At 37.3% G+C, this 15,104-nt stretch overlaps 1 protein-coding gene across 1 annotated transcript in view; it reads left to right on the forward strand.

The window, feature by feature from the left end:
- The window catches only part of LRP2 (LDL receptor related protein 2), a 227,082-nt gene that overhangs the window by 44,529 nt on the left and 167,449 nt on the right, over positions 1–15,104 (forward strand). The window contains exon 4 of the mRNA XM_030916829.1: positions 3,729–3,845. Within this exon, the coding sequence (XP_030772689.1) occupies positions 3,729–3,845 (117 nt within the window). The remainder of the gene's footprint in view (positions 1–3,728; positions 3,846–15,104) is intronic.

Genomic DNA, 15,104 nt, shown 5'->3' on the forward strand with positions numbered 1-15,104 from the left:
CTCTGGAGACAATTCCTCCTTCTTGACACCACTCCCTTGGCTGCCATGACTCCCAGCAGTCCTGGCTCTCTTTTGAGCTGCTTTGGTCATTCCATTTTATTTTCCTCTTCTACTCAGACCTTGAGTATTGGTGTTGCTCAGAGCCCTGCCCTGAGCAGCTTTTCTCATTCTAGATAATCTCAGGATAGTCTCATCATTCTTATGATTTTAGTGACCCTCTGTGGCCTGATGAGACCTAAATCTGTGTTTACAACCCAGAGTTTTGTCCACACTTCAGTCTTTTATACTCAACTACCTTTGAACCTCTGCAAGGTGCCTTGAACTCAAGGTGTCCCAACTGAAAATAATCATCTTCCTTCCTGAACTGGATTTTCCTTCTATATTTGCTAGGCTACATATTTTATCTTTATTAATATAAATAGCATTTAACCCACTATGAGGCACTGGCAGAAAATACGAAATCAGTCTTAAATTATCAGAAATAGGCAGATGGAAGCTCTTTTACTTGTTGAATTTGTGAAACATATTTCAAAATGAAAATATTTTATTAGATGAAGAAGAAAGATTGCTGTAAGTGACATGAAATATATAATCAATTAGCATGAAAAGGCTATCACAATCCCCTAAGCACCCACGCTAGAAACTTGGAAGTTATTCTTGATTCCTTCCTCTTTTTCACTGCCCACATTGAATCACCAACTCCTGCCTAATTTGCCTTATAAATATTTCTAAAGTTCATCTCTTTATTTCTCTCTCTCTTTTTTTTTTGTAAGGACAGATTTTTTTTTTTTTTTGAGACAGGGTCTTGCTCTGTTGCCCAGGCTGGAGTGCAGTGGTGCAATCATGGCTCACTGTAGCCTTGACCTCCTGGGCTCCAATGGTCCTCCCACTTCTCAGCCTCCTGAGTAGCTGGGTCTATAGGCACATGGCACCACACCTGGCTAATTTTGTATTTTTTTTGTAGAGATGGGATTTTCCCATGTTGCCCAGGCTGGTCTCCAACTCCTGGCCTCAAGTAATCCACCCACCTTGGCCTCCCAAGTGCTGGGATTATAGGTGTAAGCCACCATGTCTGGCCCATCTCTTTATTTCTGCTCCCACTGCCAACATCTCTCATTTGGGTGTCAGCAGTAGCCTCTGGGTTGGCCTCCCTGCCTCTAGTCCTGTGCATCCTTAGATTCTCTCTGACACTGATGTTGATCTAACTAAGATTCTTTGGTAGCTCTCCATTAATTCCAGGAGAAAGTTCCAATTCCCTAACATGGTTTACAGTGGCTTCCAGGATGTGGCTGGTGCTTATTTTCCTATGTCTGTCATTTGCTATTCTTGCCTTGAAGTGGCCACTTGGGCACAGCAGTGCTTTCAGTTCCTGTGGGCGTGCCATGCTGTGTCCTAGCCTTTTGTGTCTGTGCAAGCTGCCTGAATGCTGAATGCTCGGTGCTAGATGGTTCTTCTTTGCTTTTGGCCTACCTGACTGCTGCTTCTTTAAGACCCAGGGAGGTATCACCTTTTCAAGGAAACTGTCCCCATGCATGTTGCCATCCCAGAGTGCATTAAGTTCCCAGATTGATGGTTCTATCATTCCTGTGTGCCTATAGTCCATTTTCATATTTCTAATTACTCCTTAAAGCGTCCACTAGAAGACTATGAGCTTCTTGAGGGTAGGGATTGTGCCTTATTCATTTGCAGATTCCCATATTGCTATACTGTGTGGTACATAATAGACCTTCAACAGATGTTTGTGTAATTAATGAATAGATGAATCTCAGCATTAGATTGGTTGATGGAATTATATAATTTTAATTTGTTTCCTCACATTTGAATGAGCTTTTAATTGCTCCTTCATAAGCCCTTTGAAAACCTAAGCACAAAATTTAGAATTATTTGGGCTTGATGTAAAGAAGAAAGCCAAGGTAATTGAAATAGTACTGATACCTGACCTAGTTTCTTTTCATATTTTGTTTGAGACACTCATGACTTGCCTTCTCGGGAATAAAAGAAAGTTCTTTAATTTTATGTGAAAATTGGCAATATATACTTAAATAAATTATATGGAAATTTAATGAGGAAGCATTAATCTCTTTAACCTTTTTCAGATAAAATTGTCTCTCTGCCATGGGCATAATTCAGACATTTAAGTGCCTTCTGGAAAAATCTACCTATTCTACCTTTATTAATAGAAGTAAAATTGGACCCACAGGTATCAGGTACTTAGAGAAAATATGAAATTATTTAGTGTTAGAAATAGGCTGACTGGAAAAATTTTGTTTGCTATTCCAGAATTATATGACACCATTTTATTAATTAAACAGAAAGAAGGAACAAAATGACAAGGAAGATGTAATCAATTAAGCATGGAGAAGGGTGTTAATTATGGTTTTATAAAGTATCTTATCACATGATAATTTTTTTATGTTTGAATTTTCAAGTACCACCTTGAAAACTGTCACTGTCTACTTACCTTTTACATATTTTTTTTTTTTTTAGAGACGGGGTCTTGCTTTGCTGCCCAGGCTGGAGTGCAGTGGCATGATTATAGCTCACTGTAACTACATAAAAAGAGAAGTTTTTTTTGGCTGAAGTGATCCTCCTACCTCAGCCTTCCAAGTAGCTAGGACTACAGCTACTTGAAAGTGAGCCACTGTGTCCAACTAAATTTTTTTTTTTTTTTAAGATATAAGGATCTCACTATGTTGCCCAGGCTAGTCTTGAATTCCTGGCCTCGGGTGATCTTGCCTCAGTCTCCCGTAGCTGGGATTACAGGCACGAGCCATAGTGTCAGGTTTACTTGTTGTTTGAAAAGGTTTTTCATGTTAAGTTTTGGTCGTACATTCCTTAACAGATATCTAATATTATCAGAAAACCAAGTTTTGCTGAACCTAAATAGCTATACTATATGTAAGTATAAGAAGCTCTGTAAAAATTGAGGGCAAACCTTTTTTCTTCCATCAGGGGATTATATTATAATTTTTAGTGGATCACGTTTCCCCCCAAAGCTCTTTGTATGTAGATGATTTAAAATCCTACGATAAGATAATGTTACCATGTTATGGTAATTCCTGCCTCAGATTTACAGGATAGCTTTCACATCATGGTTGTGGGCATCAGTTCACTGGATTTTATCTGTTTTATCTGGAGGCAAATTTGATGAACTGCTGATGCCCTGCTTTCACCTGTGTTAATCAACATGGGATAAAATCAAGCTAGCTTAAAATTTTTTTTTCCTCTTTATAAAATTGATGCATGGTCAATGTAAACAGTTTATAGAATAGAGGAAACTATATAGAAAAAATAAAATCACTCATATTCATATTCACACCACTCTGGAATAACTGCTATTAAAGCTTTGGTATATTTCCTTCTTGTTTATACTAGGATTTCAATGGGTGGGTTGGGGGGGACCTTGCCCGTCCTTGGTTAATACCTATCTGCAAAATTTTTATTTCATTAACCTTTTCACCATATAGTTTAAAAATCTATATTGTATTCTTTACACATGTTGATAATGTAATTGTGTACGTAGCACGCTTGAATGTGGACACTATTCTCTGGGCATTTTGATAATATTATACTTTTGCTTTTGCATTGTAAGCTCAGCTTGGTGGTAGCGGGTACTTTATCTTGTGTCCCCATGAACTTTCTGCTTTCCAATATCCTTGTTAATGCCAATAGATTCGTCTGTGTGTAGCAATAATTATAAATTAAGTAATAATTTTTTCTCTTCACAGCACAAAGTACATGCTCAAGTCATCAGATAGCATGCTCCAACGGTCAGTGTATCCCAGGTGAATACAGGTGCGACCACGTCAGAGACTGCCCAGATGGAGCTGACGAGAATGACTGCCGTAAGTCTGTTTTAGTCCTTGCACTGTGTTTGGTTTCACCCTTGTCCCTTTGGCATTTTAATCAATTTGTTAGATTTGCTGATGGACATAAATGCCTACAATATGCCTCTTGTTATTGCAATCTCTTGGCAGATTCTTTTGTGGATTAGAGGTGATGTTCTGATAAGAGTCTATTTTTAACAAGACATTCTAAGAGTGTTCTGCCTTAGTGCATCAAGTTTCTGTATTTTTTATGGTAAGAAACTTTTAATGTGAACATAGATTCCAACAGGAAGGATAAATACATCAAGTACAGAATCTAGTTTGGTCAATTTTAACTGTTATTGCACAGCTATAGTAAGTTTCTAGGTCAAATTTCTCACTAGTTTTCCTGCTTTTATGGACTCAACATTTTTCAGATTATCTTTGGAAAAGTGTTACATTTTGAAAATGGCTTTTCCTATAACAGCAGCACACTATGTCTGTCTGTAACTGATCACCACAAAATAAGACATACAAATCATAGTACTCTATGTATAATGTATAAGTATTACCACACCAAAATAAGAAAGTGCAATCATAGTTCATTATGTAGTAACAGGGAAGTAAAGAATAATCTTCCTCTTTTGAGGCTTCTATAGAACTGTTAGGATACGAGAAGATAGGAATTAGTCTGCTGTGTCAGTCCTATAGTCCATATAATTGTCTTTAATGTCAGACATACCACAGTTTCTTTCTCTCTCTCTTTTTATTTTTTATTTTTTTGAGAAGGAGTTTCACTCTTGTTGCCCAGGCTGGAGTGCAGTGGTATGAACTCGGCACACCGCAACCTCCGCCTCCCGGGTTCAAGCTATTCTTCTGCCTCAGCCTCCTGAGTAGCGGGGATTACAGGCGTGCGCCACCATGCCTGGCTAATTTTTGTATTTTTAGTAGAGATGGCATTTCACCATGTTGGTCAGGCTGGTGTTGAACTTCTGACCTCAGGTGATTCACCCGCCTCGGCCTCCCAAAGTGCTGGGATTACAGGCATGAGCCACCGTGTCTGGCCCCTAGTTTCTCTTAAAAGCTCTTACAAGTCTATCATTTATGAATTTTTCCATAAGTTCCTTGAGTTTTTAATATATATATGTTTATATATATGTTTTTAATATATATATATTGTATATATTTCTGACAGGCCTTTTAGTGCACTCCTGCATTTCATAAGTTTACTATGTGCTATGTAAAGCAATAGTCATGTGTCATTTAATGAGGGGGACACATTCTGAGAAACGTGTTGTTAGGCAATTATGTTGTTGTGTGAACACGATAGAGTGTAGTTAAGCAAACCTGGATGGTCTAACCTACTGCACACCCAGGGTAAACAGTATATACCCTAGGCATTTACTCTTGCTCCTCAGCTGCAAACCTGCACACCATGTTACTGTGCTAAATACTATAGGCAATTGGAACACAATGTTAAGTATTTATGTATCTAATCATATGTAAACATAGAAAAGGTACAGCAAAAATATGGTATTATAATCTTAGGGGACCATTGTAGTACATGTAACCCATCCTGTTTGTCGTTGTCCGAAAGAGCCATATGCGGTTCATGACTGTACTTCCTTTTGTTTGCTCTTAAATTTATATTTCAAACTTCAAGGAATTATCCCAGTTTTCCGTTAATTGGTGAGCAGATTTTTGTGTACCTTAGAAACCTTGATCATAAACTTTTCAGTTATTATTTTCAGTTATTATGTCTCCGACTGAAAATTTAAGGTTTTAGCCTATTATCATGGGATATTTCCTCTATTGTTTTATAATTCTGATTTAATTTTAGTTCTCTGGATTGTCTCTAAATTCCTTCCTTTGATACAAGTGGTTGACTTTACACTTTCTGATAAAGGAGCTATCTTGTGTAAACTTTGTTAAACTTCCCAATATGGTGCCGTGACTAGGGTAGGAGCTAACATACATTGATTATGGCAAGCAAATTGTTTCTAGTCACTGTACATTTCAAACTATACTGTTCATGGAAGACATACTTGTATATGTGCAAAGGCAAGACCTATACTTCCATCCATACCATGACCACATGGTGCATTTTTTAAAAAGATGCTTCTCCAGTGCTTTCTTCCTTGCATGTTATTTTTCTTTGAGAGAAGCGTCTGTGCTATTTGTCCTTGTCTCTCCATTTCCTCGCACAGTTCCTAGTATAGTTCTGTTCTAATTTTCATCTTAAGTATTCTTATTTATCTATTTAATTATTTTTTATTTTACTTTAAGTTCTGGGGCACATGTACAGAATGTGTAGGTTTGTTACATAGATATACACGTGCCATGGTAGTTTGCTGCACATATCAACCCATCATCTAGGTTTTAAGCCCCATGTGCATTAGGTATTTGTCCTAATGCTCTCCGTTCCCTTGACCCCCACCCCCATGACAGGCCCCAGTGTGTGATATTCCCCTCTCTGTATACATGTATTCTCATCGTTCAACTCCCACTTATGAGTGAGAACATGTGGTGTTTGGTTTTCTGTTCTTGTGTTAGTTTGCTGAGAATGATGGCTTCCAGCTTCATCCATGTCCTTGTAAAAGACATGAACTCATTCCTTTTTATGGCTGCATAGTATTCCATGGTGTATATATGCTACATTTTCTTTATCCAGTCTATCATTGATGGGCATTTGGGTTGGTTCCAAGTCTTTGCTATTATAAATAGTGCTACAATAAACATACATGTGTATGTGTCTTTATTTTTTGAAAGAGATTACAGTGTTTCCACTTTGGATTTACCTTCACTCTGGAAATTATGCAAAGAATTTAGACTAAACTCTGGCAAGTTTAGAGATGGTGGCATGTGTCTGGATGCCACAGAATAGCAAGTTCAGGGGTCAAGGATTCTCCTTTCAGTGCTTTGTAAAGCACACAGTAGGTTCTTCATTGAGGCAAATGAAGAAGATATTTTTGATTAATAATAATGATAAATTGTATGTTATATTTTGTAGCATTTTATAAATTTCAGAGCATTATTAAATTATAGTTGTTACTATAAGGTTCCTTTATGAGGACAATAGGGCAAGCACTATTATAATGTCTTATGAATAAATGAAAACTTCAGAGAGAAGAGTTACTTGTTTGAGATTGTATAATAGAGATAGGGCTTAATTTGTCTCCTAGTTCCAAGTATGGTGATTGCTCTTCGTGGAGGGCTTTATTTACAGAAGGAGAAAGTCCTATCTTGTACGAGTTAAGAGACCACCAGAGGCCTGTGCCACCAGCCAAAAGTCTGTGTCTTTATCCCTTATTTACAAGTAGATGAAAATGAGTGCTTCATTGCAAATGCAGTGGGACTAAAGGAATTGCTACTTTGGGGAAAATAAAAATCACCTGAAACAGAATGTTTGCAGCCAAGTCTAAAGTCACTAATACAACCGGCTCACAACTTTGCCAGTGAACCTTCTGGCAAAAACCTGGCAGGCTACGAATATGCAAGTGGCTGCTGTAAAAGGGAATGAAGCAGAGGAAGTGAGATTTATAAGCTATTATATCTGGGCAGGAGATTTTAATCAAGTTTTTTTAATTAAAAAAATTTAAGTACAAATAGTTGGTGAAATAATGATTCACTAAGGAAAGAAAACTAAATTTGGCTTATTGTTTCTGGAATCATGTAAGTTATGAACCCTTCAGGGCACATTGTGGCCTAAAATGAATCACATGCATGTAAGGGATTTTGCAGTGAGGTATTCTTTCCTATTTCCCTCTACCTTGTTTATTGATTGCTAAGTTTCATTTATGAAAGAGTGTAAAAAATAAAATAAAAATAAAACACCTCAGAAATCAGGGGAAAGGTAGAAAAGAATCTTCTTATTCTTTGTTAGTGCTTTGATCTGGTCACAGTCAGATATGTACAAGAAGGAAATGAATGGCCTAGATCAAAGCCTTAGAAAATGCTAGTATAGGGGACGGGCCACAGGAGTGGTCCCATTTTGTTTTCCTTCTTTGTTTAAAGCTCTTGTGGAAAATGGGATAGGGAACTGCCAGTCACCGAGCACCAGCCACCATCTTGCCTACTTTTCACATCAATGCTGCAAGGCGGGTATGAGGACCAGCTCTGTTTTACAGAGAGTGTAAAGATTATCAAGATGTAAGAGTAGGGGAGCCAGGATTTTAACCTAGGTCTCAACCGTATGTCTGTGCTCTTAAAAGATTTTGCTTTAGGAATAGAAATGTGTAACTTATTTTTGTTTAAAGGTTACTTAGCTATTTTATTATTTTTACATATTATTGTCTAAACATTTTTTAGTATGGAAGGTTTTTTTTTTTTAACATATACAAAAGCATGAATTGTATAGTGAACCCCTTTTTATGCATCAAATAATTACATCAATGATGAACTCATAACTAGTATTGTTTTATTTATTCTCTTTATTCTCCCCATTATTTTGAAGTATTTCTTAGACATTATATAATTCCACCTGTAAATATTTCAGTATTTGTCCCAAAAAATAAGGACTAAAACATAAACATAATATCATTATCACACCTAAAAATTAAACAACTCTTCTTTAAAATAATCAGATATCAAGTCCGTTTTTAAAATTCCCCAATCATCTTGTTATTTTTTACAGTTTGATTATTTAAATTGAAGTCCAAATAAAATATTTATGTTCAAGTTAGTTGATGTGTCTCATAAGCCTTTCAATTTGTGGGGTTTCCTTCTATTTCTGTTCTTTACCCCTTGCAATTTACTTGTTAAAAAAAAACCCAGGTCACTTGTCCTGGAGTTTCCCACAGTCTGGGTTGTGCTCATTGTGTTCCCTGATGTCCTTTAACATGTTCTCTGTCCTCTGTATTTCCTGGCAATTAGTAGCTAGACCTGGAGCAGGGTTTCTCGACCTTGACACTAATGACATTTGGAACCGGACAGTTCTTTCTTGTGCATTGTAGAATGTCTAACAGTATCCCTGACCTCTATCCATTAGATGTCAGTAGCATTGCCCAGTTGTGACAATCCAAAATTGTCACAAAATTGTAAAGCACACAGTAGATTCTTCATTGAGGCAAATGAAGAAGATACTTTTGATTAATAATAATGATAAATCATATGTTATATTTTGTAGCCTTTTGTAAATTTCAGAGCATTATTAAATTCTAGTTGTTACTGTTAGGTTCCTTTATGAGGACAATAGGGCAGGCACTATTATAATGTCTTATGAATAAATGAAAACTTCAGAGAGAAGAGTGACTTGTTTGAGGTTGTATAGTAGAGATAGGGCTTAATTTGTCTTCTAGTTCCAAGTATGGTGACTCTGGACATTGTCAATGTCCTCCAGGAGCAAAATCATCCAGTTGAGAACCACTAATTTGGGAGACTGAACAGGTGCAAGGGTTTTCTTGGAGGTGGGGGGGGGGGGCGGAAACAAGAGAAGGCAAGAATACTTTATATGTAAATGTGTGTATTTTCATTAGGAGACACAGGATAGCTAGCTGTCTGTGATGTGAGTAGCCATTGATGATCATTGCTGAAATCCATTTAGTCATAGCAGTACTTAGTTATTTTAAATGCTGCATTAGGTATCTAACAGCTGTTATTAGTTGCTTTAAATTAGAATGTTTTCATGTGATCAAAGATTAAGTGAGACTTAGTCAGAAATCATCTCCATGAGACATGACACTTTATTATTTCTGCAGTGACGATGCATGGAAATCATTACTTGTGGACAAACTTAGAATCAGCCTGTGAATGGGGCTTTTGTTTTTCTATTTCTCAGAAATAGAATGGCCTATAGGAATGAATATATTAGGTACCTGGAAACCACCTAAAAATAGTAATGGATGTTGGAAAAACTCCAAAGAAGGACTCAATTCTTTCCTCCAATATTCAAAAGGATTAGGGAGCTTGATGTTGTAGTTCATAGCCCTGCCTGTCATTCCAGACCCCTACGTTGTAGTTCATACCCTTTCAAGCTTCTAAAATTAAGACACTGAGCTCCAAGACAGAGTACCTTGTGTCCATTCCAGGCATTCCTTTACAGAACAAAGAGTGGTGTGTACGAGTCCTCTTAGGGAGGCAGGCAGGGAGAGAGGAGGTGAGAGAATGGTCGAGATGGTGAGGAAGGCGAGGGTATTAGGGTCTCAACAAAAAGATTATTTTTGAGATAAATTTGGTATAGTATGAGTGATTCTTACTGCGTTTGGTCTTTTTAAAGTCTGCTTCGTCTTTATATGCATAAGGTATTGGTGGTTATTTTACCCTTTTAGAAAAATTTCTGAATATATATGTGTGTGTGTGTATATGTATGTGTGTGTGTGTATATATATATATAGTTGCGAAACAGGTAAAAGCTCATTTTCACCCTTAGTTCTTTTATTATTCAATCTGGTCATCTGTAAAATGGCATCTTATATTAAACGGCTTGTCAATTAACTTTTTTTTTTTTTAAAGGAACAGAGAGATTAAAAACTGTGGTCCATTTTACTTCTAATGGGATTAGCATCAAGGAAAAACCACTCATGCAGGGTCTAAGATAAACATCAGAACAATGCAGCAATTATAGGTCATTCAATTAATATATTGAAGTGACCTTCAGTTGCTCAAAAATAGTACAGTTTTTTTTCTGTTAAGTGAAAAGATTATTTTGCTTTTTCAAGCACCATATTAGAATGATTTTGGTGTGAATAAAACTATTGCTAATTATCGTTGGTTTGCAGCACTTCTCTTTTGTTACTTAGGAATGCCAAAGAAAGGGTAAAATCCCTGTTACAATGAAGGCTTTCTTGCCGGTAATCAGCAGTATTTGGTCTGCCTGCAACTGGGGCTGCTTTGTCTCAGAAGTTTTATTTCTATTGACTTTCTGGTCTTTAGAATTTAAACATTTTTCTTTATATCTCTAACTGCTGAAACTCCAGCTGAGGGAACAGTGGGAGGGGAATAAAGAAGATGCTTAAAGTCATTTTGTGGACTGTGAGGGTGCATGAAGAACATGTTCTTCAAACTCAGTTCCACATTTAAGCTGCCCAATGAGCCTTGCCCTTGCTATTCTCTCTCTCCCTGAAGCTAGAAAGAAGAAGCAGGCGACTCTCCAAAGGACCCCATCTTACCTGTCACATCACATGTACCTTTTTAGCATTCTCACAATTGAGATAGGATTCAGAGCCCTGAAACCTGGAGGAAGGAGAGAAAACTCTCTTTTATTTAGTTTCCATCATACAAGGATGTTATAAACATCCGCTGTCTTTAAAAAGATCCTAAGATCCCTTTTAGCTGTTGCCAATTACTCTGCTCCCTTTAACAACAGAGTTTCCTAGCATTATCGTTAACGGCTGTTTCCATTTACTCGCGTCCTGTTTCTTTCTTTAAAAAAAATTTTTTTTAACCTATGTAATATATCCAACTGATTGTCCTTTTTTTTAGAACTCACTGAAAATAGTCCTTCATCTTCACCAATCTCCTGAAAACATTCTTTCAATGCTACCAATGACCGCCATTATGCTAAGCCGAATAGTTCTTGTTCAAATGTCACTTCTCAGAGAGCTAGTCCCCATAGTTACTCTTTACCTTTTACCCAGCTCTATTTTTGGAACTTTTTTTCCCATTGCTACATTTACTTTAATAGCTGTAATTCCACTCTTCCCAAACAGAATGTCAGTTCCAGGAGAAATGGGATTTTATTTCATTCTTTAGTACCTTGCACACCTATAGGTGTGCAATAATTATTTTTGTATGGATTGATTAATAAAATGCTGTGGGAATTGCTACTTCACTTATAATTTTGTTTACCTTTTAATTTAATTTTTAGCACAGTATCTATGAAGTCACATTTCAATAAATATATGTTGAACGCAAGAGAATTCTAATTAAGAAGAAGGCATCACTCTGTAGAATAACTGGTTTCTAGGATATTGACATTCACCCAGCAATGATTTACTGATAAGTACTCAAATTATTTGGGGCTAGGTTTCCAGCAGGGAGGCTGAACCACGCCATTTCTAGTGATTGGAAAGTGGCTACTCTTATAATGCTGGGGTGCAGCTAGTTTTCCTGTCTCTTTGATTAGATTTTGTCTTTTGTTCTGCCCGGGTGGGTCCCTGGGAATAACTACTAAGGTATGGAACCATGGTGTTGTCTGGCCTTCAATGGAAACATGTAGCCCAGTGCCACTAAACATGATGTACATTATAAACATTTGTTTACCCCTTAGAAGGCATCTTACTTCTTTGTACTCTTCCTTGGAACATTTGATGCACATTTTTCCATCTTGTTGCTTGGCCACTTTTGTAATATAGCTTGTGTGAGGTTTTATTTATTTATTTTTTTAAAAGAAATAAGGAACTATGTCAGTTTTTATCTCCTTTGCAGTTTTTGGTGACAGCTCTGTGTATGGGAAGAAGGTAGTGCTGTGGATCTGGAATCCTTGCAGCAACGCTCTCAGGCACATTTCTAATTGAGGGCTAAGATTAGGTCGCCATGGATAAAGACCAGCAAGGAGTCTGGGCCTTAAGACCCAGCTAGTACAAAGGGAGTGAGCTAAGTAAAACTAAATAATTTAGTTTGTTTCTCTTTTTGCTTTGGCTTCCTGAAAGCCACCCAGACTAAACTTGATGTTACTTCAATTCTACTAGTCCTCGGGGATGACCATATTTTCTTTCTCTTTCCAAGGTGCTGAATTTCTTTCTTTCTCTCTTTCTTTCTTCCTTCGTTGGTCTGTCGTTCTGGTCTTTCTTGCTTGATGTTGTGTTGTTTTCTGTTGTGTGATTGTTCTTTCTTTTTACTGTCGTTATGTGTTTTTTTTTTTTCTTTCTCCTTCACGTCTGTCTTTCTTCTTTCGTCCTACCTTCTTTCTTTCCTTTAACTTTCCTTTCTTTCTTCTTCGTTCCTTACTCCCTCCTCCCTCCCTCCCTCCCCTTCCCTCCCTCCATTTCCCTCCTTCCTCCTGTCCTTCCTTCCTTCCTTTTCTTTTTTTTTCTGAATTTCTTTTTTAATAAATCTGGTTTTATATAACTTTTTATTGAACGCTTTTTCAAATTACTTTTGGACAGAGGCAGGAAATACTTCTCTGTTTTTTCCCCTTGTATATTGCTACACTCCCTAGGAGCTAGTCCATGATGGCAGTCACTTTAGGGACTTGAAATTCACCAGGAATGGGGGCTTGGGGAGTGGTGGTGGTACCTTTGTGAGACTTTAACTTTATGGCCTGTTTTTTGGTATTGACTCTCCTGTTTTTCCTGGTACTCCTTCTGGAAAGTTGTTTTTCCTGTGTAGGTTTCCTAGAATTCCTAGATTATATCATACTGAAGTACTTTGTTGACTATGCCATAAGTTGTGGGAAACTAGAGTTGGCCTCACTTCTCCCTTTTTCCTAATGTGGATGGGAAACTGTCTGGCAGAAAGAAAATCTTCCCCCCTTCCTCTTGGGTTTCTCCTTTTTCTTGTCATAATCTCTTTTAAAAACTTCCTATTACCATTCCATTCAATTTCTTTCTTCTTTAATTTTTCGCTTCTTCCTGTTACTTACTCTGCAGCCTGTAAGTGGTAGTTGTATCTGTGGCAATGGTTAGTAACATGGGTTATGGAGCCAAGTTGCTTGGATTTGAATTCTGGCTCTCCAACTTTACCAGTTATGTGATCGTTCTCAAATTCCTTAACCTCTTAATGCCTCAAGTTCTTCCTCTATAAAATGGGAGTCATCATAGTATTTACTTCATGAGGTTGTTATGAAGATGAAGTGAGTTTATACATATTGACTACTTTGACACATGTGTGGCACATAGTTTTTAACATATGTTATTGATAATGATGATGATGATGATGATGATGATGATGATTGCTTGTTCAACTTTGTGGGTAGTACTTGCAAGTAAGTGCTCGTGGCCAAACTGGTAGATTCTTTCTGGCAAATCATTACATTGACTGGATAAATCTGTCTTGGAGCCAGAGTAAATAACATAAAGTAACTTATAAAGGACGACTCTAGGACCTTGAAAAGTCCCAGGTGTCTGGGCTGGACTTGTATCGGTAAGTTCTTTTGTGTGTGTGTTTCCCAATCTTGGCTTAAGTTTCCTAACCTACTTTTAAGATCCCTTCTTCATAATAATGATCTTTTCTATGTTCTTTTCAGCCATGTTGTCAAATTGTGAGAATAAAACATGTCTACAGTCTTCCTGTCAAGATAATAATGAATAGTGCCTTATATTTGTATGTTATTCTGCTGTATGATACTCTGCTTAAAATGAGTTCCATTCTAAGAGGTCTACAAGGTCTTCAAACTACATTTCTACACCCTCCTCCCTGATTATGTAAACAGAACTATAGCATGGAACTTTCTTGCTCCAAACCAAATCAGTGAAAAAATATAAAAACTCTTGTCTGCATATTTTGGGGGCAGCTCCCAATTATGGGATAACAAATCTGAACATGTATCTTTGGGACCGGGAGAAAATAAAGAAAGGGGAAGCAAGGAGTGGTGTGAGGAAGGATATTCTCACCTTTTTGTGTTAGGAAAACCTTAAAGAAAAACCCCAGACCTTTAAGGTTTTTTATAGCTACTTGTTGATCTTTCCATTAAAACCGAATTCAGAAATAAGAGTTTCCTTGGTGTTCTTTTATATGGTCGCCTCTCATATTGCACTTTACCCTATACTTAAAATCTTGCAGGACATTTTAGCCACATGATGGATTTGCTCTTTGGGAAGAAGGTTAGACTCAGGCTTGCCAAGCAAATAAACCAAAAAATAAGGTTTTAGATATCTCCCAGTTGGAAGCTCAAAGGATTGTGACTTATTGTTTTCTGGAGTAGAGACTGAAACTCATTAACATCTTTAGCAATGATAGTAGAATCCATTCATTTCTTTCTTTGATCAGTGTTAACAGTTTGGACCTGTTCTCTCTGTGTGGATCTCCAAAGGGGGAAAACCATTTGGAAACATATTTCCAAGTATTTTCAGTATTTTGTGGAGTTAGTGAGCTCTGTGCAATCTTTCCTATAAGTATACATCTCAGGTTAACTATGCACAGAAGAGATCAAGGTGTGCAGGGGTTGAGAGGGGTCCCCTGCTGATTGAGAGAGATTCTTTATCAGTGTGGATGGAGACAAGAAAGCTGTTCGTTCTTCATTCCAAAAGTCGAACTGCTGACCTCTGGCCATCACAATACCCTCCCTGATGATATCAAGCTGGCCTTGTTTGTTGGGTGGGGATGGGGCCATGTCAGTAAACTTTTAGTCATGTCAGTGGTTACTGTTTTAATCCTTTTCCTTTCAATTATCTGGCACTGGTTCTCAAAAAGCAGGATGAG

This window comes from Rhinopithecus roxellana, chromosome 14 (genome assembly GCF_007565055.1).
Source record: "Rhinopithecus roxellana isolate Shanxi Qingling chromosome 14, ASM756505v1, whole genome shotgun sequence".
Classification (NCBI taxonomy): domain Eukaryota; kingdom Metazoa; phylum Chordata; class Mammalia; order Primates; family Cercopithecidae; genus Rhinopithecus; species Rhinopithecus roxellana.